The sequence below is a fragment of the Plutella xylostella genome, chromosome Z, assembly GCF_932276165.1.
Source record: "Plutella xylostella chromosome Z, ilPluXylo3.1, whole genome shotgun sequence".
Classification (NCBI taxonomy): domain Eukaryota; kingdom Metazoa; phylum Arthropoda; class Insecta; order Lepidoptera; family Plutellidae; genus Plutella; species Plutella xylostella.
The window spans coordinates 1,555,614-1,579,203 of NC_064012.1; the positions used below are offsets into that span (position 1 = coordinate 1,555,614).

Below are 23,590 nucleotides of genomic sequence, written 5' to 3' on the forward strand. Positions count from 1 at the left end.
CTCAACTAGTACGCCAGTTTAAAAAACGCACAATATCGATATGCAATGCAATATAATAATTAATTACGTTTGTATGGTAACGCATACTATTTATAAAAAAATAATAACATAACATTATGTTATCGACTTACTTATACAAGTCTTCTAGCAGTAATATTACATTTTCAACCAATAGTAAAATTAGAAGGCCAATGATGTCGATTCTGAAGGCAGAAATTCTATAATTTTAACGCTGTCAAACTAAAAACAAGCTAGCATAAAATGACATTTACGGAAACAATCATAGAGTCGAATTTTAAACAAAGAAATTAAGGTTTTGACAGCACTAAATTTAGAATTTCTGCCTTCTGAATCGACATCAAATATACCTATTAGAATTCAAATTTATGTAGCTATTAACTTTGCCCAAATTTGTTTATACACAGGACAGGACTGAAATAATAGGTGAATAGATCTATACGTTTTCTATAGGAGGATAAATAGCGGATGACCAGAAGAGATTACAATTATATTTGGATTCATGTTTAGGTAAGTTTAGAAGATGCATTGGATACCCCTTAGGGTAAGTATTTAAATTTCTATTATTAGAATATAATGTATCAATGAAATAAACAAGGTTTTGCAAAAGTGGTACCACCAATCCTGCACAACTTTTGTTCTACGACTTTTGCAAATTTAATATACCTTCTTTACATTATAACTCATTTCTCATAATTCCTTACGCAAACATGCATCCAAATACGGAATCTCTACGGAACAGATCAAAGTAACATTGACTATAATTAACACAATGGCAAGTGTTCCACATCTGACCGCCTCCAAATGTGGTACGATTCATACAAAATATCTATTCGAGACTAGCAGCCAAGTTCACTTATTTACAAACATAAATACACCATGAGAAAGACATAATCACCTTAAGGTAAGCGTCCAACTTTCCTCATCGTATGCAACGGACGCATCGCATTCAGTATTCTTCGCACAGAAATTCACACAAGTGCGTCCACTTCATCGGCATTGCCGCCGCCGTTTCTCGATATTTATGACAATCCGTTTGGTTTGATTGATACGTACGATAGGTGGACGTTTACCTTTCATTCGAGACCTAATAATACATTCATATGTCTTTTTCAGAGTAAAGCGGCCAGATAAGGAATGAGAACTTAACCTACTGTACATAAAGTAACTATTCGAATGACATGAGGTTGACGGGTAAGGGCTTCACTGTCATATTTCTGACATTATCGATCTTTGACACCCAAAGTCTCGCCGCGCTTTCAGATCCAGTTCTGAAAGATAACAAAGAATGGAAGAAAGAGTTAGATAGATAGCTGTGATTAAAGTGTATGTGTGTTTGAATGCATATTCGTTGTACAATATTAAAGAAGAACAAATTGGCGGCCATCTTTTTTTATTAACCAATGATAATGCAGGATTCGGTGCGTCCTAGCCGCAATAGACTAATGACGGGTGTGGAATAATTCAAAACCGAGAGACGCCATTGGTGCTCGTTGCTATTCAAGCTCCGATTGGTTTCTCATCATTGGTTCATAAATGCAAAGGTGTAGAATGAGCTATCTACATATCCATTTAGGTGTTCTTTAGTGAAACGAAGTCTAATTGTATAGATAGAAGTTTCGCAACCGACCAATAACATATTTCACGTGTCTGAATAGGCCTTAACATGTGAATTAATGTATGTGGTATTCAGTTGTAAGTATGATTCAGTCTTAGACAGGAAGAAAAAGACAGGAGCAGGTAACATACTTCATCAATCAGTCTATCAGCCCAAAACACGATACAGTGAAATATTTCTGACAATTTTACGTAAATCTACAGAGAAACAGGATGAAATTCTTACTTGAACTTATACAGCGTGCTCGTGTGGTGGTTGGCAAGTTGGAACATGTCCGAAGAATCGCCCTCCATGTACGTAGCGGACCAGCCTTCTAGTGACAGGATTTTGCACCGCTCCGTCCGGAAATCGCTTCTATTGCACCTGTAATGTGGACTTCATTAATACGGTATAATCTATATACTGGGTACCATATGGAAAGGAATAAAATTTATACGAGCAGAGAACTATTATAAATACAATTCAATAAGCAAACAAACGTACGTGAGTCGTATCGATTTTTTTCTGCGGGTTACTTTTAAAAAAATCATTTCACCATTCTCCTAATTCACACCATAGCATTATGCTGAGTTTGGAACCTTTTCCATCATCATTTTTTTACGCTTATTTGCTCACATCTATATAATGTGCCAAAATGCTGGCCCTCTCTTTACACAATACGTACCCTTTAAAGCTCTTAGAGCTGAAGAAGGTCAGCACGTTCCCGGATATCTGCAGCCAGTACCGTTGCCATGACGACAGCGACGGCTTGCGACCTTCCTTCATGAGGGTCTTCCGGCGGACGCAGCCCTCCAAGTCACACTCTAATGCTTCTGATTTGAGGAGTATGCTGGTGAGGAGAATGGGTGAGGTTATGGTGGGTTGGGTTTGGTCGGGTATTGTTGTTGTAGGAAATATACATCTTATTATATCCCATTCCACGGGGAAAGACATCTGATACAAACAAACATTACCCTTATTCGAATGTAATAAGGGATCTGTCCCCGTGGAATGGGATATAAGTATGCAGAAGAATCATTTGAATATTTGTTTTTACTGAATAGACTCCAGTAATGAACAGATTTCACCATTATTATCCCTGAATTCTATAGACTACCTTTAGGTCAGAATACCCACGGGAAACGCTTGAAAGCGATGCGGCGAAGGAGGAAAGATTTTTGTATATATGTAAAAAATATGGAACCAATTTCGATCATTATAATGGACAACATTTCATTTTCTTTACCCTATATTTTTATTAGTTATTCGGAAAGTTTATAGAAAATTAGTGGACACGTATTTTTTTATTTTGTATATACATAAATTTTTGCATGTTATTTTTAACTTTAAAGTTAATTATTTTAAAACCGGAAGTGACATCACATATTAGGCTCAATTTTTATTTTTGTCTATTGCCTGAGTCTCGAAAAAAAACATAAATGACACTGACAAGTGACATTTAAACTTTGTTTACATGCCAACCAACAAATGGGTCATTTTCAAATGACCTTGATATTTCTGATGATGGAAAGTAGGTACTTATCATGTAAAAAAATAAGCAGAAGCATTTTTTCAGCTGTGTAGGCGGTGGCATGCTCTGGGCCATATTATATAGAGGTCATCTCTTAATAATAAATAAAAAAAATAGTCAGAAAGTGTCAGAACAGAATTAATGAAAATTACCCAAATAAACAACAACGTCACGATAAAACGTCAACGTCAATCAAAAATGAAAGTGACAGTTACTTTGTTTTTAAATCCATAGGCTTTGATCACCAAAATGCATCGCACCTGATGCATGACGTCATCAGCACTTTTTTACTATTTTATGATTTTCTCAAAAATGATACATCCAAAAAATACAAAAACATTTTTTTTGGGGCCTTTAGACCTAAATCTCGAAATGGTTTTCGATTTATAGCAGCTTTAATTTTTTGAAATGTTGTCCATTCCACTTTTTATGCAGGATCCACTTTCTTTCTTTATCATAAACTTCTAAGGTCTGGTAAGTTCCTTTATAACCCCTTAACACACTACAGTAGAGCTTACCTCTGAGGCAAAGATATGGACATCTTATCATGAGGCACAGACGTGGGTGACTCCAGCAGAGTGTCATCAAGAAGATTCACAGAACCGGCCGGTGTCTTCTCATCCATTTTCTCATCTGTGTGACTCTTGCCGAAGATACTGGAAGGAGGGAACTTTGTCATATGAAAAGATTACAAGAAAAATATTTCAGGCATCCAGGTACCGCCATGTCTAATAGCGATGCTATTAAGGTTCTAAAGTGGCTTACCTCTTGGAAGATTTTTACTACTAACTCCCATATTTTGACTGTATATTGGGCCGCCCAGATTAGGAAACAATGGGTAAATGGCCACCGTACCATTAGAGGGAGTAGGAGTATTGATGTGAATACGAATAGAGCGAGATAGCCCGAGTCAGGTCGCCATTTTCATATTGTTTCTTTATATGTACGACTTATTTGGAGGATTTCTCCATATAAGTGTTTCTCCATATAAATGTAAGGAGTTTACATAGAAATAAGAGAACATCTCAATTTCCCAGTTACTAAAAGGTAATTTGAGTCGCTTTAGACATGATGGTGGCTAGGGTTTTGGTATAGTAAAGGTAAAAGGTCAGGTACTTTATGTAGATATACGTCTGGCTCTGACAATTTACCAACTGTATTTGTAGTAGGCATTATTCTGTATTACTCTTCGAAAGAGCGAGGTGTATGTAATATATAACTAAGCGTGATTTAATACATAGCCTATTATTTCGTCTAAGCACTGGTTGTAACATGGAAATGGAAACCAGTTTAATATTTGTACACATCACTTACTAATTAGTACAATACAATCGAAGGAAACCTAAAATATACTATTAATGCCTACAAAGAGATTTAAATGACGAATTCTATCTATGACTATGACTTACATTACATATTTTATAGTAGCTTTTATAATTTTTGCTTTACTTATTGTAGATAATGCAGCATGCCAATTGGTATTAAATTATCGATTACGTTTCGTATTTACAAAGCCAAATTAAATGCTTGCATGCAAAGCCAACAAATATAGGTAATAAACTTCGATTTTTCACCAATGTCACAAAACCCCTCAAAACAATGTTGTGTTTCAAGTTTTTAGTAATGTTTGAGTTTAACAACTAAAGATTTTGTTCTTAAAGTGAAGTTTGCTGGCCATAGCAATTAATACTTACATGAATACATTTAATGTTCATGTTTAGAAATGTTTATGGTTTGATAGTCTACTTGGAAATTGTTTATAGTGAATCGAAATTGTTTGCAAGTTTAATATTATTAAATACATTTAATAAAACAGGAAATGCTATTTACTGTAAAATTATATGCAGAAGCGTCAAATAATAGTTAAATAAAAAAAATATAAGCAAATAATATGAAAATATTCTGGTTTGTAAAGATAACCCTACTTAAATCTACTAAAGTTTAATTAAGTATGTACTAAGCATTGTGTTCAATTTCCACCTACATATAATAATATACAAGCTCATCAATCTGTACTAAACTTTAAGATTAATACTAAAAATATATTTAATACGTGATGTTAGGTAAAATGAATGTATCCACCTACACTATATAATATTCAGTAATCTACTAAAGGTTTTTACAGTACCAAGAAATTATAAAGGAAACCATGATGTGTACCTAAGGAGATTAAAATCTTTGGCAAACCATAGAATGGTTCCAGCGAATCAGGGAGCATTCATGTCTACTAATATATGCACCCAATGACAAGGGCTTTCCAGTTTCCCATTCATTCTGCAAGCATTGTTTTCCTGATTCCCATGCGATTTTTTTATGTTATTTGAATCAATTTATCAAAATATGCTTCATTGTCAAATTTAGTTCAACCGTTCCAAGTTTATGCGGTGTTTAGTAATTGTTTCGGTTAGTTAGGTTATAAAGTAAAGTGCAACGATATTCATAACGTACCATCCATGTTACACAGCTTCAAAATTCCAAATGCGGTTATTTTGACCAGTTTAGGGAACCTTAGCTTTACATTATACTATTATTTATTATTATAGCATTATTTATACGTGTATGTTTTGCGTAAGGTTTCCTATTTTCCCATACGACATATACATAATTATAAAATACTTATATATAAGGTGATTTTACTCTATCTTGCTAAGTTTCCAACCTATCGTCATGCCTCAAATACATTGGTACATAAATACAACGAAGCAAATACACAACAATGCATTTTACATAATATATGTATACGATACTTATGTATTGACCTCATCATGTTACTTTGTCAAAATCAAACTCTGTTTACATTTTAATTTTAAATAACGGCACAACAGGACATAATAAAAGTTTTACCTTAAGCCACGAGATAAGCGAGTGTTTTGTTTTTATATGTCTTGTCTTGCGAGTCTTGCATATCATGCTACGAGCATACCGATGACGCCAAAATGTTTCCATCTGGGGTTAAAAAGTGTTACTACACCAGCTGTGGGTAACTAACGCCATACAAACGATAGCAAAGAGCAAAATACTGTAATTTCTGATTTTGACAAAGTCACAACTACTTCCATACAAAGCATGCGGTACTTATGGCGACAAGTCTACCAACATACGGCCAGGCAGTGCCCAGAACACTCAATGTAGACTCACCCAACACCAAAATTGACCTTGTGAAAATTTCTTGGCAAGCTCGTACTACGAAACCTAGGTTTAGAAATGATAGAGGGAGAAAGGTGATGTTAGCCACGGTAGCTGGAGCAGGTTGCCTAGTACTCGACCTGGAGTCTAGACTAGCAGATGAGAGAGGGAGATAGCGATAGGGACTAATGCAACCCACTCAGCTTAGCATTATTACTAAACGAATATGATTATGTTTTAGGTTTTACATTCACAATTTGTCAACGCTGTCTGATCAATCGAGCGCTCAGTATTATTTTGTTTCTAGGAAATAAAACGGATTATAATGCAAATGCCAAAACCGGAGACTATCTTAAGTCGTAGAAACAAAATAATACGTTGTTTTTATTTTAAATCTATCATGTCTGCCTCATCTCATATAACAGTTTAGAGATTATTTATTGATGTAAATAGATTTAGCGCTTTTGATAGGAGGGATGAATCTTATAAAAAGACACATTAAAATACATTTAATCCGGTAATATGAGATCATACGAATATGCATATTTTTACTATAGAACCACTCGTTATATGAGACTTGTCGGTAACGATTTGACTGTGTGAGGTCTTGTTCCAACATCGATTGGCTTAATGAAAAATCTTTGACAAGTAAATCGATGCTAGATTTAAGACGGGAGTACGTAACTTAATATAGCTTGGTTGAATTTTCTTATAGTTAGAAACTACTAATATGTTTCTTAGTAAGTACTTATACCTAACACATCAGCCAAACATATTCACTAGAACATTAATTATTCTATTGCCGTCATAGTAGGGTCAATTCTAAACACATATATCTTTTATTATTGTAGTTAGCGTAATAATTCATGTCACTGTTTAGCTATTATTGTATCCTTGTATTTAATTTATTAAAAACCCATGAATCGACAGAACAATATTTCTTGCTAAACGCCAATATTCAAGAGAGCTATATAAAAAAGTTAACATCATAGATCATAGACAATAATTCTATTACACTACGTTCAGAAATTATTATAGATCCTACAGCTCGGCCATCCTGCAGATAGTCTGCCCTCAGACTATGAAAAACAAATTTTATAAAGTACTCTACCTTTAAACATCATTTTGAAAACTTTTTATAAAAATATAAAATCTGCAACTTTCAGTAAATTTTACTTAATACTTAACAAAATATAAACTTAACAACAAAAATACTTAGCACGACAATGTAAATAGGTAACATTTCATCAATAAAGAACATCCTTTACATTGTACTACATTTAACTTAACACAATATACCTACTATATTTAACATAACGCAAAACATCCTTCCTGATGCAATCTTTACAAAATTTACTTAACGACAAACATAAAATTAACTCCTGCCTGACGCAATTTTTTACTAAAACTGTACATTATGCAAAACACAAAATATAAAATTAAACCCGGTTGATGCAATGCCTTTAAAATTACATAAACAAAAACAGATCCCCTGAAAACATGAACTTTCAGTGAATAAAATACACACAAGGATCATACCTAACTATTAATAACCTAAGGTCATAGGCCATGGCTTCATGCAGTCTGCAGCCGTAGATGTGTTGTATGGCCCTTCTGCAGAGCTATCCGCCTTCTGCACATCATAGCGGTCTTTGCCTTTCACCTTTATAACTTTGTATGGACCAAGGTACTTTGCTCTCAGTTTCATGCTAGTCCCAAACTGTGTCCGTTTGATAGCTACCAAGTCACCAACGCCATACTTGACACTCTCTTTCCTTTTCTTGTTGTAACTACGTCGATTTTCTTCCTGCAACTTCATTATCTGAATCTTAGCCATCTCACGGTTCTTATCTCTACTATCCATAAATTCTTTATGTTCTTCTTCTTGTAGTAATTTAAGTAACTCTACATCTTCCTTCTGTCTCATTTTTGTACCAATGAGTAACTCATACGGACTCATGCCCACACTTCGCTGATATGTACTGTTAATCATCCTTTGCACACTGCTTACATGTCTATACCATAACTTTTCATCTTCTATGCATAGCTTAGTTAAAACTGAAACTATAATTCTATGAATCCTTTCCACTTGCCCGTTTCCTCGAGGAACTCCAGTTGTTATTTGAATGTGTTGGATATTCTCACGATTACAGTACTCTGCAAAGTCATTACTAGTAAAGGCAGCTCCTCTATCTGATATGATTCTGTCAGCATTTCCAAATGTCTGTTGGTGGATGAGCATCTTATCTAACGTCTCCTTTGCTGTGGTTCCTTTGGTGGGGAATAACCATACAAACTTGGTAAAGGCATCAACCACAGTCAATATATAGTTGTATTGCTTCTTCGTCTCAGAAAGTGGTCCTATATGATCAATATGTAGCGTACTTAGTGGTATACTTGCCTTCTCAATGCTATTTAAGTAACCTTCTTGTTTGCCTTCTTTCTTCGATGCTAGTATGCATGGGATACACGTTACTATAAACTCATCTATCTTCCGTGCCAAATCTTTAATAAAGTAGTCTTTATCGATCATGTCTAACATTTTCCTCTTAGCGAAATGCCCAATTGCATGTGTTCTTCTTATTATATCTATTTCCATTCCTTTTGGTATGACTATCTGTCCTCTATCACCTTTGTATAGCAAACCATTATGTTCATAGTAATCAGCATAAGGTTTAGTCTGAACCACCTCCATTATAGCCTTTACACCATCATCTGATTGCTGCGCCAGTCTTATTTGGTTGTGAATACCACTCGTAACTACGGCAATGCATGGGTTCCGACTCAAGGCATCAACATGTCTCATCTTTGAACCGGACCTGTGTTCTACTGTGTAATCATAGTCTTGCAGTAACAAAACCCATCTTGCCACCCTCGTAGTTAAGTCCTTCTTCTTAAGTGTCATCTCAAATGCTAAGCAATCTGTAACAATCTTGAATGGAATGCCCAACAGATATTTTCTAAACTTCTTTACACCTTCAATGATTGCTAAGGCCTCCAGCTCATAACTTGTATACTTCTTTTCAGAATCTGTTGTCTTCTTACTCATGTAATATACAGGATGCATGGTGTTGTCATTAGGATCTTTCTGCATGAGTATAGCGGATATTGCTTGCTGAGAGGCATCTGTATGTAATTCTGTCTGGAGAGCAGGATTAAAGATCTTCAAAATTGGATACTCACACAACTTCTTTTTCAGATCTTGAAATGCTTTTTCTTCCTCTTCACCAAAATGAAATGGCACATCATTCTTCAACAGCTCCGTCAGTGGTCTGGCTATAACAGCATATCCTTCAATAAATTTTCTGAAATAGGATGTCAATCCTATGTAGCTCTGCACCTGCTTCACGGTTTTGGGCTTCGGGAAGTTCATCACAGCATCCGTCTTGTCTGGTGATGGTCTGATTGTTCCGTCTTCTATTACATATCCAAGATATTCTACTTTAGTTGTTAGTAGCTCACACTTGTTCCAGTTTATCTGCAGACCATATTCAGCAGCCACCTTTAACACCTCGGTCAATCTCTCCAAAGCCTCCTTGTAATCAGTTGCTGGTATAATGACATCGTCGATGAAGACCATAACATATCCCTTATTGATCAGCTCCCTGAAAATGATAGTGATAAAACGTGTGAAATAGTTCGGGCATATTGATAATCCAAATGGTGCTCTCGTGAACTCGTACTGTCCGTTATGTGTCACAAAGGCTGTGTACTTTGTACACTCATCTTTTATTCTCAAATGGAAGAACGCATCTTTTAAATCGATCTTGCTGTACACCTTAGCCTTCTGCAGCTTGTCAATATGATCCTCAATAATCGGTAATGGAAATTCATCTTTCACCATCTTATCATTGACACGACGATAATCCACACAAACTCTTAGTTTACCATTCTTCCTTTTTACTAAGACCAGAGGACTAGCATACTCCGAGAAACTTGGCTTTATTATGCCCTTATCCAACCACTCACCTATTTGGTTATCAACATCCTCTTGCTCTTTAAATGACAGTCGCCTTGGCCGCTGGGCAACTGGGATATCATCTTTTAAAATTATTCGCATCTCAATTGGGGCTTCTTTTGTTTGTACAGGCTTGTAATTATTCACTAGTTGTTCAGTTTTCAGTCTTATTTCAGGATCTGGTACATAAGCTATTGGTGTTACATTTGATTCATCTGAAACCAAACATTGTAGGAATTGGTACTCACCCTGAGGTATAATATTCACTGACCCTTTATCAAAAATAACCATTGTTTTGTCCAAGAAAGGTTGACCTAAAATCATTTTATAAGGCATTGCATCTTTAGGAACAATATAAAACAGTAACTCATAACAATTTCCGTCTATTTCTAGTACAGAGTTAAACTTGCCTAAAGACGAAACTTTGGAACAACCTAGGCCAGACATCTCAACCTTTTCTTTTACATAATTATTCACCGTCATCATCGGAAACACATCTTCAGTTATTAAATTTAAATCGCTACCGGAATCTACCAAACATTCTAACTTTTTATCACCAATCTGAATAAACTTTACCGACATGTTTTGTTTTCGAAGTTTGTTTACAAAAGTTTGACAACTCATAGGGGTTTGACAACTGTCATCACTACTCACGTCAGAAGTGTCAAAACATCCACAGACTGTTGCAGTGCTGCCAACTTGACCACCATCTGTATTATCGTGCGCCGCCGCCGCCGCCGCCGTCGTCGCTGTCACGCACATCGACCGTCGTGGCTGTGTTCCGCTCGTACCAACCTCACGGCCTCGATGCTCTGCCATTGATGTTGTATTTGAAGTTGCATGACAATGCGGAGCAATATGGCCGAACTGATTGCACTTGTAGCATTTCACCCCGTTTTTGCAATCGCTGGCGAAATGGTTCACGTCTCCACACTGGAAACATCTCCTTTGAGGTGGTGTGGGAGTGTTTCTCGCCGCTACCGCTGCACCTGTCCTTTTTGCCATAGTTGTCGCCGCCGGATGGTTATTCTTGGCGGAGTTCTTCTTCATCGTTTCGTAGATCTGCAACCTCTCCTTGAGTACAGAGTAGGTAGATACTCCGTACAGCATGACTTTGTTCGTCTCAAAGTCGACGATGCCATCTACTATGTATTGTATCGCCACGTAGTCCGGGAATTTACCCCGCTTCCCCAGCTCCTTCATAATTAACATGTACTCATAGCAGCTTTCGTCCCGTTTTTTCTTTCGATTGGTCATCAGCTCGTGAATATCCTTCGTGTTCACTTCATCGGGGAACTCCTTTAGCAGGGCCTTCTGCAGTTCTTCGAAGGTTTTAAATGTTTTTTCAGAGCGGAGCCACAGACCTGCCACCCCAGTCAGTGCCCTTCGCGCCATCAACAGCTTCTGTGAAGGTGACCAGGCGAACACCTCCGCATTGTCGTTTATCTCCTCCACCCACCTTGCCGCCGTGTACGTCGGGTCCGCTCCCGAGAACCGCGGTATTGTTGCCTCGATGTTGTGCAACAAAGGTTGTCCCGCCGCCGGCATCGTGTCATCTTTATCAGCCATTACGTATACACCTTTCACCGTATTCAAATATATCACCTTCTATGCTTTTATGTCCACCTTAATTTCACCTTCATTAATTTATAATTTTCACCGAATTTTCACAATAATGTTCCTTCTAGTACGCCGCCATCTTTGCTGTGTGGGAATCGCCACCAACACGCTACCCTATTTACACCTTATTTACAACATCTTCAGCACCTTTGGCTTATTTCCATCCCGGACGAGCCCCCAAAAGTTGTGGGATGAAAATAAAACCGCAGGTGCACTTAAATAAACGTTATTTAATTTATTAAAAACCCATGAATCGACAGAACAATATTTCTTGCTAAACGCCAATATTCAAGAGAGCTATATAAAAAAGTTAACATCATAGATCATAGACAATAATTCTATTACACTACGTTCAGAAATTATTATAGATCCTACATGTAGGTACGGCTTCTATAAGGTATTCTACGTTTAGTACGGTTTTAGTAATTTACGTAAGTGCTTGAAAATAGTTTATGTATTCTTCTGTCACCTCAATAATTTGATGCTCTTTTCCACTACAGGCGCCACTTTGTATGCGAGAAAAGGTAAAGTACCTACTGTTCTTATCGTATCGTAATCGTTCTTTCAGACGTTTACTCGTAATTAGCCTTCGTCTAAAACTAATTAAACAGTAGACCAATTAGCTAATAATATTTTGCTGTAAACAACAAAATAGAACCTCTGTATTATGTGCTACAGAAGTCATGGTGGGACATGAATTACCACGCGAACTATTTAAATGAATGCCACAGACTAGGAACAACATTTATGTATGATGCAGTTTTGTTTTACTAAAAGCACATTTAGAGCCGTCAATATGAAAATCGCAATAGGACTGTTTTTGAAGTCATTTTTTTATTCAAAGCTTTCAAACCCCATTTGAATGAACGCTATCATCATAAACATAATTCCGGTTGTAATCAACAGCATATTTAACTATCAAAACTACATAATCAGCCCCATTGAGCTCAAACTGACAGCTCCAAAACGCACTCAAAAAACCTAACCTTTTTGCCTAGTACACAGAAAAAATACGTACTTGGATCCCAAAGAGCGGCATTTCCTATGCGTCAGCACGAACTTAGACTGGTTATAGGTCCCGTGGATTCTTAGGGACCCTGATCCTTGCCTGTGTGAGGGTGACAGGGAGTAAGGGGTTGAGCTGCCTTGAGGGGCTATCTCTTTGACGGACTCTTTAGAGCCTATACAGCTGCTTACAGGCGACGGGGGCTCCAGTTTTAGTGATAATCTGGGAAAGAGGATAAAAAGTGGTGTTAGGGTTTCCAATTTACATATGGGGCGATATTTAATGGTTACAGACATTGCCATTTTTAAAGAGAGAACCCCTTGTTGTGGAGAGTTGGGATTATGCACATCCACCCAAAGAGCGAAATGTGAAACACTTAAACAAATTAAATATTTTAGTAGTAATATCTTACTAGGCTGCTAGCAGCTATTATCTGGATGAAGAAGCACTTGGACTGACTGTAGCGCCCTTTAAGAGACGCCTTTGGACAGCAGTTATCCATTGCGATCTGATAATGACGCTTTATTAACAGAAAATGAAATCAACCCTTCACTCACTTATACTGATCGTCCTCCAGAAACTTCTGCAGCTCCTCTATATACCGGACGCTGTTGAGGTAGTTGGCCACGGTGGGTATCGGCGCGATGTCGTACTCCGATGTCTGGTACCTCTCGAGAGCCTTCAGAACTACCGCCATCTTGGCCACCCGATGCGGAGACCCCGCCGGATGCGCTATGTCGATGTAGACTAGGTCCGTCAGGAATATGCCTGGAAGTGTAGGGTTAAGACTAATTAGTATAACGGATTAAGGTAAGGAATTGTACACATGTAGCGGCATGTCCAGTAGGGAATAAACGGAGAAGTAGACTTCTCACGCTCTATAAAATCGTGTTGATGAGAACAAAGTGTTTTGGCGTTAATGAAAAGAGAAATATGAGGAGTACCTCTTTGGATTGTGATATATATGCCGACCTGCATACTTTATTTATATTTACGTTTAAATTGCTTCATAATCATTATTAGAAAGAAGCGTGAACGAATGTATCTGAATCTATATCCTGTAGTGTAGAGGATCTGCCTAAGAATCAACAGAAGGTAGACATGATCTCGTTCCGCAGTGGAGACCACGAAAAGCCAAACGTTCGTCTGTTCGTGCTCCAGCCTGGGCTGGATAACGGAGGAAAAGGACAGATAGTTGTGGCGCTCCTTGGAAGAGGCAGCAATGGCGTGCGCAAAACCATAGGCATAATACGTAATTCTAGATTCCAAATGCGCACATGTATATCTTTACCTACAATCATTTCCATCATTGTTTGAAGACTACCTACGTTTTACAATAACAATAACAACAAAAAGACTACAACAACTAACATTTCAAATGCATTATTCATTGTATATGTATTGGAGTTCAAAATAGATAACCTACATTGTTTCCAATAGTAACTGAACGCAAGCAAAATAGTACAAACACACTAGATAGTAGATAAATAATAGACTTGAAAATCGTTTCGTAATGGGTAAAGTCAGACACGCATTGGCTTCTCCCCAACAAAAACGTAAATTATTTACAAATCTACAGCTAACTGTAGTCATGTAAAGCTACAGTCACGAGAAATGACAAAATTCCACCCACAAAATATCAAACAAACGGCCCCAACTTTTAAAAATATAGAATTCAGAATATTAACGTTTTTATATAGTTGTTAGGCCCGGGTAAGGCCCGGGTCTCCTATTTTTCGCCGTAGGTCGCGTCCAGCGTCACGCCGTAGGCCACATCACGATGCTCACTACGTCTACGCGCCAACGTCGGCGTGTGAGGGAGACCGCATCAGTACATTTCTATAGTGAGCATCGTGACGCGGCCTACGGCGTGACGCTGGACGCGACCTACGGCGCGTAATAGGAGACCCGGGCCTAAGTAATTTATTGCTAAGTCACTGGAACTTTTTCATTGCTCGTGAGTGCCTTTGTCATTATTATCGTTTGCCGTCGCGTCGAACTATACTTGGAACGTGTAGGATCATGTAAATCAAGACTATAAAAGGAAGGTCTCGGGTTGACCCGTGTGTATTGAATATCATCATCACAATCATTATCTGGAGTTGAACCCGCGACCTTTCGCGTGTGAAGCGTGTTTCCCTATGCGTCACAATGCATGTTATAGAATCTCTTATTTTGCTGAAAAGGACGAGTTTTTTACATTTGCATTTCGATGTATAGCGATGAAATGTTTTGTAGAAGAGTTGTTTGGCAGTAGTTGGTAGTTAGGGTATGCCACCGTGGCGAAAAGTCACCCAGTCCGATTAGTTGTCAGTCGCTGACTGCCCATGGTGCGCCGGACGTACATATGTAAGTTATAGTTACAGGTTTGCAATAAAGCGCATATACAGGATGTTAAAAAATTAAGCTGAAAGGGGGTGACCCAATTGGTCATTATTCACGGGTCGTAAGACGCGCTCTGCAAGACGTGACAAAAGCTTTCCGTCGTGCTCGCTCTCAAGGCCGCGCGATGTGAGTGAGCGCGACGCAAAACTTTTGACATGGCCATGTCGTGGCACCTCCATAGACTTACCCTCAAATTCATAGACCGTATTATAAATTTAAAACAAGGTTTAAATCGACTTCGAAACACAATAGTTTCGACTCTTTACGTCAGTCAAAAAGTTGAAATTCGTATATTACAACGTCAATTTTAAACCTATTGTAAAGTATCAAAAAGCTCTATGAATTTGGGGGTTAGTAAATACTAGCGTAAGTATATACTAGGTCTATGGGCACCTCAAGCTAGGAACTTTTATAAAACTTACCGAGATAAGGTATGCATGGCAGCGAGATGCTCCGCAGGTAGTCCCGTAGCGCGGTCCAGTTGTCCTTTTCCCCGAACAACTCGGCCAGCCGGTCGAACTGCTGCTTGTCTTTCTTAGACAACAGCGCCCAGGTCTTCGTCAATCTGGAAATAGAATGGTCCACTATAAAGTATCTGTCTTATGAAAAATGCCGGCACATATAGCATACTAGCTGAACCCGCGAGCTTTGCTTCGCCTTAAAAAGTTTTCCCGTGGGAATTCCGGGATAGAAAGTAGCCTATGTTCTTTCCCAGGGTCTATACCGTATGTGTACCAAATTTCATTCAAATCCGTTCAGTAGTTTTGGCGTGAAAGAGTAACAAACAGACAGACACAGTTACTTTCGCATTTATAATATTAGTTATTAGTTATGATATGAAAATTAAATAATAGTGTGATGATTCGTAGAACACATTCTACAACAGAAACAAGGGCAACACCAAAAACTGTTTATAAGGGCATAAAATATTGATTGTAAATTGAACCTTTTAAAGAAAATAAGCCTGCCATATTTTTTGCAAAGTAAGCGTTATCGGATCGGACTTTAAAAGTCTCGAATATCTCATGTATAAAGCAAGCTTCCATTGCTTATGTAGCATAGTATGTACATACAGTTATAGTTATGATTACGAGTAGTCTTTAGTAGGCATGGAGTCAATTACACACCGCTACTATGGTGTAACCATTCGGTCATAAGACTCATAAGTATGTGGTATTGGTTTGGTTTATGGTATCATTATTATTGAAATAATGGCATCTCTCGATTCCCATGATAGAATAGAATAGAATAGAATACTACTTTATTGACTAAAAATAACACAAATAACAATTTATACAGTGGAGTTAAAGCAATAGGCGGCCTTATCGCTAAAAGCGATCTCTTCCAGGCAACCTTTGGGTGGAGGAATGACTTAAAGAATAAGGTGGGAAGGTGTACAAATATAGTAGTAAACATTCACAATTTTTATAATAAATACTTAAATACATACATACAAGATATACAAAAAGGCAGAGGAAATAGTTATCTAGATTTATATTATATATACTTAGGTACTATTGCAAGATTGAGGAAAGATAATGTTCTTTTACCTGATTTTTGAATGCTATAATTGTCTTGGCAAAACGGATATTTAGTGGTAATGCATTCCACAGTCTTATAGCAGTAACAGTAAATGAGTTGCTGTAGAACTCAGTAGTATGCGATGGGAAATTCAATAGACGCATTTGTGAGGATCTCATTGGTCTGTCGTCTGGTTGGTTTTTAAAAATAAAACGCTCTTTGAGGTACGAAGGAGTTGAGGGATTGAACAGCACAGATTCAACATGATGATTATGTTGAATCATGAACAGTTGCCTAAATATTTTTATTACTAACCAAACCAACACTGGTTTATGGTATCATTATTATTGAAATAATGGCATCTCTCGATTCCCATGATGATTATGTTGAATCATGAACAGTTGCCTAAATATTTTTTAAACTTTTAATAAAATGCTTACTTTATCTTGATTTATTCAACAACAAACTTTTCGGTCCCACAAATTACTATGACCACATGAATCACGAATCCATTCAACAAGCACTACTCATTTCCGATATGATAACTCAATACTCCTCGCTAAAGTACAGAATGCAAATCACAAACGCTGTATGTCGTATTTTGTCTCTTTTTGGCACCAGGAAAGCACATAGAGGAAGCGAGACAACATCTGTAAAAACGACAGTATGGATTTACTAGAATGGTCCGCACCACTATTGTTGTTATCTACCGTCAATGAGCAAAAACTGGTTCAGGGGCACTTCCGCTCTTTTTGTTTTGCTTTCATTTACTAATTGACTGTGAAATAAATCATTCATAAAATTATCGTATTTATACATTAATAGCATTGTATTTTACACGGGAATACATATGCCACATTAATGTGATGTGATTGATAGTTGATAGATAAACCAGTGTACTCCCCTATTTCTGTTATCTTTATTGACCATAACCGTCGAGCTATGAAAAAAACATATTGAAAAAGATAGACCAATCTTATCGGTCTTTGACATTGCTCTATCTATCTCTCTCTCTCTATCTATTTGTACGGGTGAGTATTTTGTGTGCATTGGGATGCGTTTCCTTGCCAGCTACTCTATTTAAAATCGCAAATTTAATTTAATCTTTCACATCCACATTACAAGCACAGTACATATCTGGCACCACTCACAACTGGTATCCCCGAAAGGATAGTCAGACGTCAGACGTAGCCACTCGGATTTCGCTGTACATTTGTACCCACGTGAGCCGTTTATGTACTTAGGGATACATCTAGAATCAAAGGGCTTTACCACAAAAAAATAAGCAGTATTTAACGGGTGTTTAGTGCTGTCAAACGCGTACAAAATCTGTCAAATTTAGTTTTAAACACTTGTTAAATAGTGTTTAAAGTTTTTTATGGTAGCGCAGTAAGTTTCCACACCAAAGGCAGTAAAACTCACCTATAAATGCTGGCACTCTGCAGCGCCGACACCACGGCGAAGAGCGAGTGCAGATTGTTGAGGTCGAGCAACTTCTTGCCCACCTTGATGAAGTGAGCAAGGGTTTCAGCCCGAGCCTTCATAGACTGCCCGTTCAGGATCTCTTGCACTGTCCAGAAGCTTACCTATGAAATGATGAAGAAAATTTATTGATTGTATCTGTGTTGTCTTTTGTTTTTGGTTAATGGTGACTGGGTTTGGTAAGTTTGGTGTGTGTTTCGGTCTATCTGCTTGGGCAAGTGGCTGAGGAACGGATAGACATGACTGGCAAATTATTTGACTACGGTGACAGAACCTTTACTATACTTGCTAATCTAGCTAAAGAGTTTGCTTACACATGCAAATTGAATCAAAAATTTTCGTTTATTTTAACTAATAATACTTTATTAAATTGTTCCATAGAATACGCCTGAAAACTCTGAAGTGTAAAGCAATACCGACGCAGAACTACGTAAGCAATCCAACAACAATAAGAAACTGCTAGAAGAAGACCTATCAGGTCAAACTTGAACTGTTCAATGTTAATTGTTACTTATTCGTAACAATTTAAATTGAACAGTGGAAGTTGTAGACGATTGAAATGATTTTAGGGCTTCGTGTACAAACTTTAGAAAATTAAGTAATGTTATACCTAATTATCAGGTTAATATTAGGCTTAGAACAGAAATAAAATTATGTCTAGCAAAAGACTCTTGATTTTGAAGTATTAGGTACTTTGACTATTTCATAAACTTTAACCACGACGGCCACACAAAAAACAACAAACATAAACTCATACTCATACTTTACTGTGTAATGAATGGCTGTTAGCGACTCGACAATTATAAAATAAAATAAAATAAACTCACCCTATTAAACCGTTTCGTAAACGCCACCACATTAGGAGCCACCGTCAACTTGTTCAGCTTATTCCACGCGCACGTAGTCAACTCTTGCGCCTTGATGCCCCTGAAGCACTCCAGGTCCAGCAGTGTGAGCTGGTTGGCTATGTCCTCTGGAGACACTCGCATCGCCGAGCAGATCACCTCGTCCCACGTTTGGCTCATGGAGGCCGCTGCCGGCAGGCTCTGCGTCTTGTATTGATAGACTGGATCTTTCGGCCGGGTGCTCGCACCCTCGTTGAGACTGTCAAAGGGTTAACACGTTAATGAGTGTAGGAGGGAGAGAAAATAAAACTGAGCCGAGGAAAGTAATTACAAAAAATTATTCCCCATTCTTGTTTTGACTGAAAGCTTAATAAATCTCCTTTGTTATTGTTATCAGTTCGCTTGTTAGTGTTAATGAGCTGATTGTTTTGTTTGTAGAACCTTTCTTTTCTAACGAGGTGTCCTGTCCGTTTTTAGTTCAGATTCGTCTTGATCGGGAGACGTCGGGAGAGCAAATGAACCGACGGATTCCAGTCTAAACTATTGGAAACGGGCAGAACCAAAAGTTGTACTTTTACGTCTTCAAGTTTTGTTTCGCGAGGTTCGACGGTTGCGAAACAGAAACACCTAAATCGATTTACTTCTCTCTTCGCCGGCGGGGATGAAGATAGCCTATTTAATAAGTAGGGATTTGATAAATTGACCAGGTAAACAGGTAAATTTATAGAATGGCTGACTGAAAATTACCAATAAGTTTAGGTATTACACTATGATAAGCTGCCATGATTTTCTGTTCCTGTTGGACTTAGGTCCTGTAATGTGTTTATAGTGTCCGCTGGTCACACAAATTATCTAGGAAGAGCTGATGTGGGTTACATACCTAACGATTATGAGTATATGGCTCAAGAATGAAATCACGGATCGCGGCAATAGATCGCACTATACTTGCCGCCATTACAAGAGCAATAGGTCATGGATATTGACTTTTTTCATCAACAATGCTACAGTTGTAGGTATGGTCTATTTTAAGACTGGAGGCCTATACAATACTATACATAACGACATAACATAGGCATATAATACCGCCTACCTATTGTATAATGTTTTAGTCTGTTACATTTTTATTGTATTTTCTACGTTCAATAAAGTTATATTGTCTGGTATTAACTTGATGATTATTTATACATTAAGGGTGTCTTGCACAACGAAGTTAAATAAAATTAAATAGTTTGTCTCTTGCTCTGACAGTATAATGTCAGAGCAAGAGGTCATAGATTTAATTTTATTTAACTTTGTTGTGAAAGACGCCCTTAATCAATGGCAATGATAAACAGAAAATTATACATATCCATCCTTATTATTACGTGATCCTGCCCTCATAGACAGCCAATCAATGGATTCGGATCATGTTCTATTCTCATACGGGCATACTCTTAAAATTTCAACCCTTCTTAAGCTATTGTATTCAAATGTGGAAGATCAAATTAATATTTTAAGTAGCTACGGACGTATGGAGTTGTTACTCTTTCCACGACCAATTCTTATTATACCCTGCATATAGGCTACTTTTCATCCCGGAATTCCCACAGAAATATTCCCACCTTTTGAACCTCGCTTGAAAAGCTAGTCTAATAGCAAATATACTTGAATGCTATATTTTTCATCAAGTGCCGACTTCTAGAGTCCTGGCAGAGGTTAGCAACCTATCCTACTGATTTCCATCTTGTTGAATGTTATACATAGTGTAGTACATACGCGTAGTTGTAGTAGCAGGTGCAGTCATGCTGGCCTCCCGCGCGCTCCCGCTGGTGTCGGTCGCAGCACGGCTTCTCTTCTAGAGACCACGTCTCCTCGTCTTCATGCTGTGGGGAACATAGTTGTAGGGTGATGTTCACTTCAGGTTATACAAATGTGTACGGTCAGCTGCATAAGTAGCTATACACTTTGGTACCTTGTCAATCTGAAACCGCCTATTTTTTTATTTTATTTTATCGTATTCGGAAAACTTACAGCTATCTTAAACTAGTTTACATTTATATGATGCATCTAAGAGCCATTTAATAGTTTTCGCATATGGTAGTAAATTATTACAAAAAGAAAAACAGTTATGGTAAGTCTAATTTACACATTTCGTAAAACTACGCAATTAACAATTACAAGAATTAAATTACGCTAACAGTGAGAATAAGAACTTATATTGTTATTTTAATAAAGAATACTAAAGCTAATCGTTTGTCTGGGAACCAAAGTACTCCGATGCCAAATTTCTTTTCAACGATAATAAACTACAGTTAAAAAAGTCAATCTCATTTGCCATAGCATTGAACTGTCTACTCACCCGTACAAAGAAACTATTTTGCCTATAGTTAGTGTTAGCTTTAGGTACGTGTAGTTGAAAACCAGTTCGACTTGATCTTGTAGGTACCTTCATCTTAACACACTATCAATTCATTGAAACATTGGCGGTTCGTCAGTTTGACAAGGTACAGAAGTGTGTGTATAGCTACTTATGCAGCAGACCGTACACTTGTACACATTGTACAGTCAACTTCATAAGTAACAAAAATAGCTTTTAACACTCACAACCCCTCACCTATTAATTTGTTGAGACTGTTCCTTAGTTTGACAAGGAACAAAAGTGTAGCTCCTTATGAAGCTGACCGTACATGGTTGGATATTTCTATGCTACTGAATTTATACTAACGCAATTTATGACACTGTACATTTTAGGTTGAATAAAAAAAAATTCAATTATTGCAATACACAAGTCCATATATTAGATCAGTCAGGTTTCTTGTTAAAACAGAATCAGCCCACTCCTTTATTCAGACAGGAGGTATTTGTGATGACAATGATATCATTGCTGGATTATGACATTTATAATTGAACACATAACCACAATAATGCTGTTAAAACCTACTACACTTATAGTAAAAAACATTGCTTTCATAGCACACATTTGTGTTTGTTGACCTAACTGACCAACTACTGACCAAGACTATGAATTACAAACACAATTTTATTATGTGATGCATCTAACCACAGGAAAAGGGAAGACCTATCTAGACCTAGAGTTCTAGGATCTAATTCCACTGTTTTCCAAGATAATTTCGAGGGTTAAGATTTAAAAAACTATATTTCTTTCCTACATGCACATGCACAATAAGCTAAGCAAGATATCACAAACAAAAGCCAATAAGTAATTAAGTGTTGAATATATCCATAGGCCAACTGCCTACACATATTTTATCTACTGTGAATTTAGCCACATGATTTCAGATTTAGATAAATTTTATAAGGCTATAAAATCCTTTGATCATGTATTCTGCATCTACCATAAGAAATCATTATGAAAGTTAATTATCTAAAAAGACACCAGAATCGAGGCTCAGATAACTTAATCAGTAAAAGCAAGAATCACAAGTGACCAACTTGGATAATAAATTAATAACTAACCTCAACAATACGGAGGACAGCTAGACTGTCGCCGACAATATCCCTCGGCATCTTGGCTCAGGAGCATTATCTTCTGTCCTGCTTAATGTGCCTGCTGTATGAAAAACACATTTTAATGTGAAATCTCACTCACCAGTTTTTAAGTATGGTTTTTAGATCCAGATTTGAAGATGCTACTTTTATTATAAATGAAACCCTCTTAAGCATTGCAAATGGCTAGTTCATATTTAAGAACAACTTAATGTAAAAAGAAAGGTACATTATCAGATAAAATGGGTATAACATAATGAAGTTTTAAGAATCCATCACCATATTGTTACCAAATTAATCAGATATTCACAGTCATAGAATATCAAAGAATGTGGTGAGGGGACTGCAGTGCTGCTGCTCTTCTACAGTGATTATCAGTTTCATAAATGTATCTTATTAAATGGTCTGAACTACATGAAAATTGGTAGAATAGTTGATGTATCAGAATAATTTTAAATCAGTTTTTAAGATTATTATGAATATATCACCGCGTCTATATAAAAACCAAGATTCTGCAGTTTAAATTAAGCACCGGGAACACTCAAAATAAAGGGCTGAAAGTGACTATTTATGCAAAAATTCAATAAATATTTATCAGTTTAAAAAGCAAAATTTAGGTACTTATTGCGTTTGAAGCGATTATGTATGGAACCTGATCACATTACCGGTTTACTAAGTGCTTTGGTTTGTAGTTTTATCAAAGAGCCTTCAATAGATCTAACAGACAATAATTAAATAAAATGTTTTTCTTCAACGCCTCTCCGAAGGCGTACGGCGACATAGTTATTATGTAGATTTAAACAAGAATTACATCACGACCATCCTATGAACTTACCAAATATTTAAAGGTCCCACTAAAAAATTGCTCACTTCATTTTGTGTACAAAAAAACCAAATAACTAAATAATAATTTTATAAATTTAACAAAATAGAAAAAATATTTCAGCTTTCAGAATTCACTAACATGGCAACCCCAACTCAAAATTATTACTTTTTTTAGTGTTGCCATTGAGAA

General features: G+C 37.1%; 1 protein-coding gene across 2 annotated transcripts; it reads right to left on the reverse strand.

The window, feature by feature from the left end:
* Positions 1-311: 311 nt before the first annotated feature.
* On the reverse strand, positions 312-23,548 carry LOC105382683 (ras-specific guanine nucleotide-releasing factor RalGPS1). Of its 2 annotated transcripts, none has more exons than XM_048632609.1 (13): positions 23,241-23,364; positions 22,546-22,639; positions 20,845-20,951; positions 19,072-19,348; positions 18,185-18,348; positions 15,664-15,806; positions 13,414-13,624; positions 12,869-13,078; positions 6,285-6,338; positions 3,665-3,802; positions 2,301-2,465; positions 1,862-1,999; positions 312-1,289 (listed from the first exon to the last, which is right to left on the reverse strand). In XM_048632609.1, exons 2-13 carry the CDS (start codon positions 22,594-22,596, stop codon positions 1,187-1,189), a joined length of 1,761 nt encoding a protein of 586 aa, XP_048488566.1. In that variant the 5' UTR covers positions 22,597-22,639; positions 23,241-23,364; the 3' UTR covers positions 312-1,186. The 2 variants fall into 2 exon arrangements, with proteins under 2 accessions (XP_048488566.1, XP_048488565.1); XM_048632608.1 differs by lacking the exon at positions 23,241-23,364 and adding an exon at positions 23,411-23,548 and having other exon boundaries at positions 313-1,289.
* Between the last annotated feature and the right edge of the window lie 42 nt (positions 23,549-23,590).

Bases quoted from the DNA above. Each gene is read 5' to 3' on its own strand.
- LOC105382683 (XM_048632609.1), bottom strand. From the start codon at position 22,596: ATGCCGAGGGATATTGTCGGCGACAGTCTAGCTGTCCTCCGTATTGTT. The intron at 19,349-20,844 runs GTATGTACTACA...ACCCTTTGACAG, and splicing joins ACCTGCTACTACAACTACGC to TCTCAACGAGGGTGCGAGCA. The intron at 2,000-2,300 runs GTACGTATTGTG...TCCACATTACAG, and splicing joins AGCTCTAAGAGCTTTAAAGG to GTGCAATAGAAGCGATTTCC.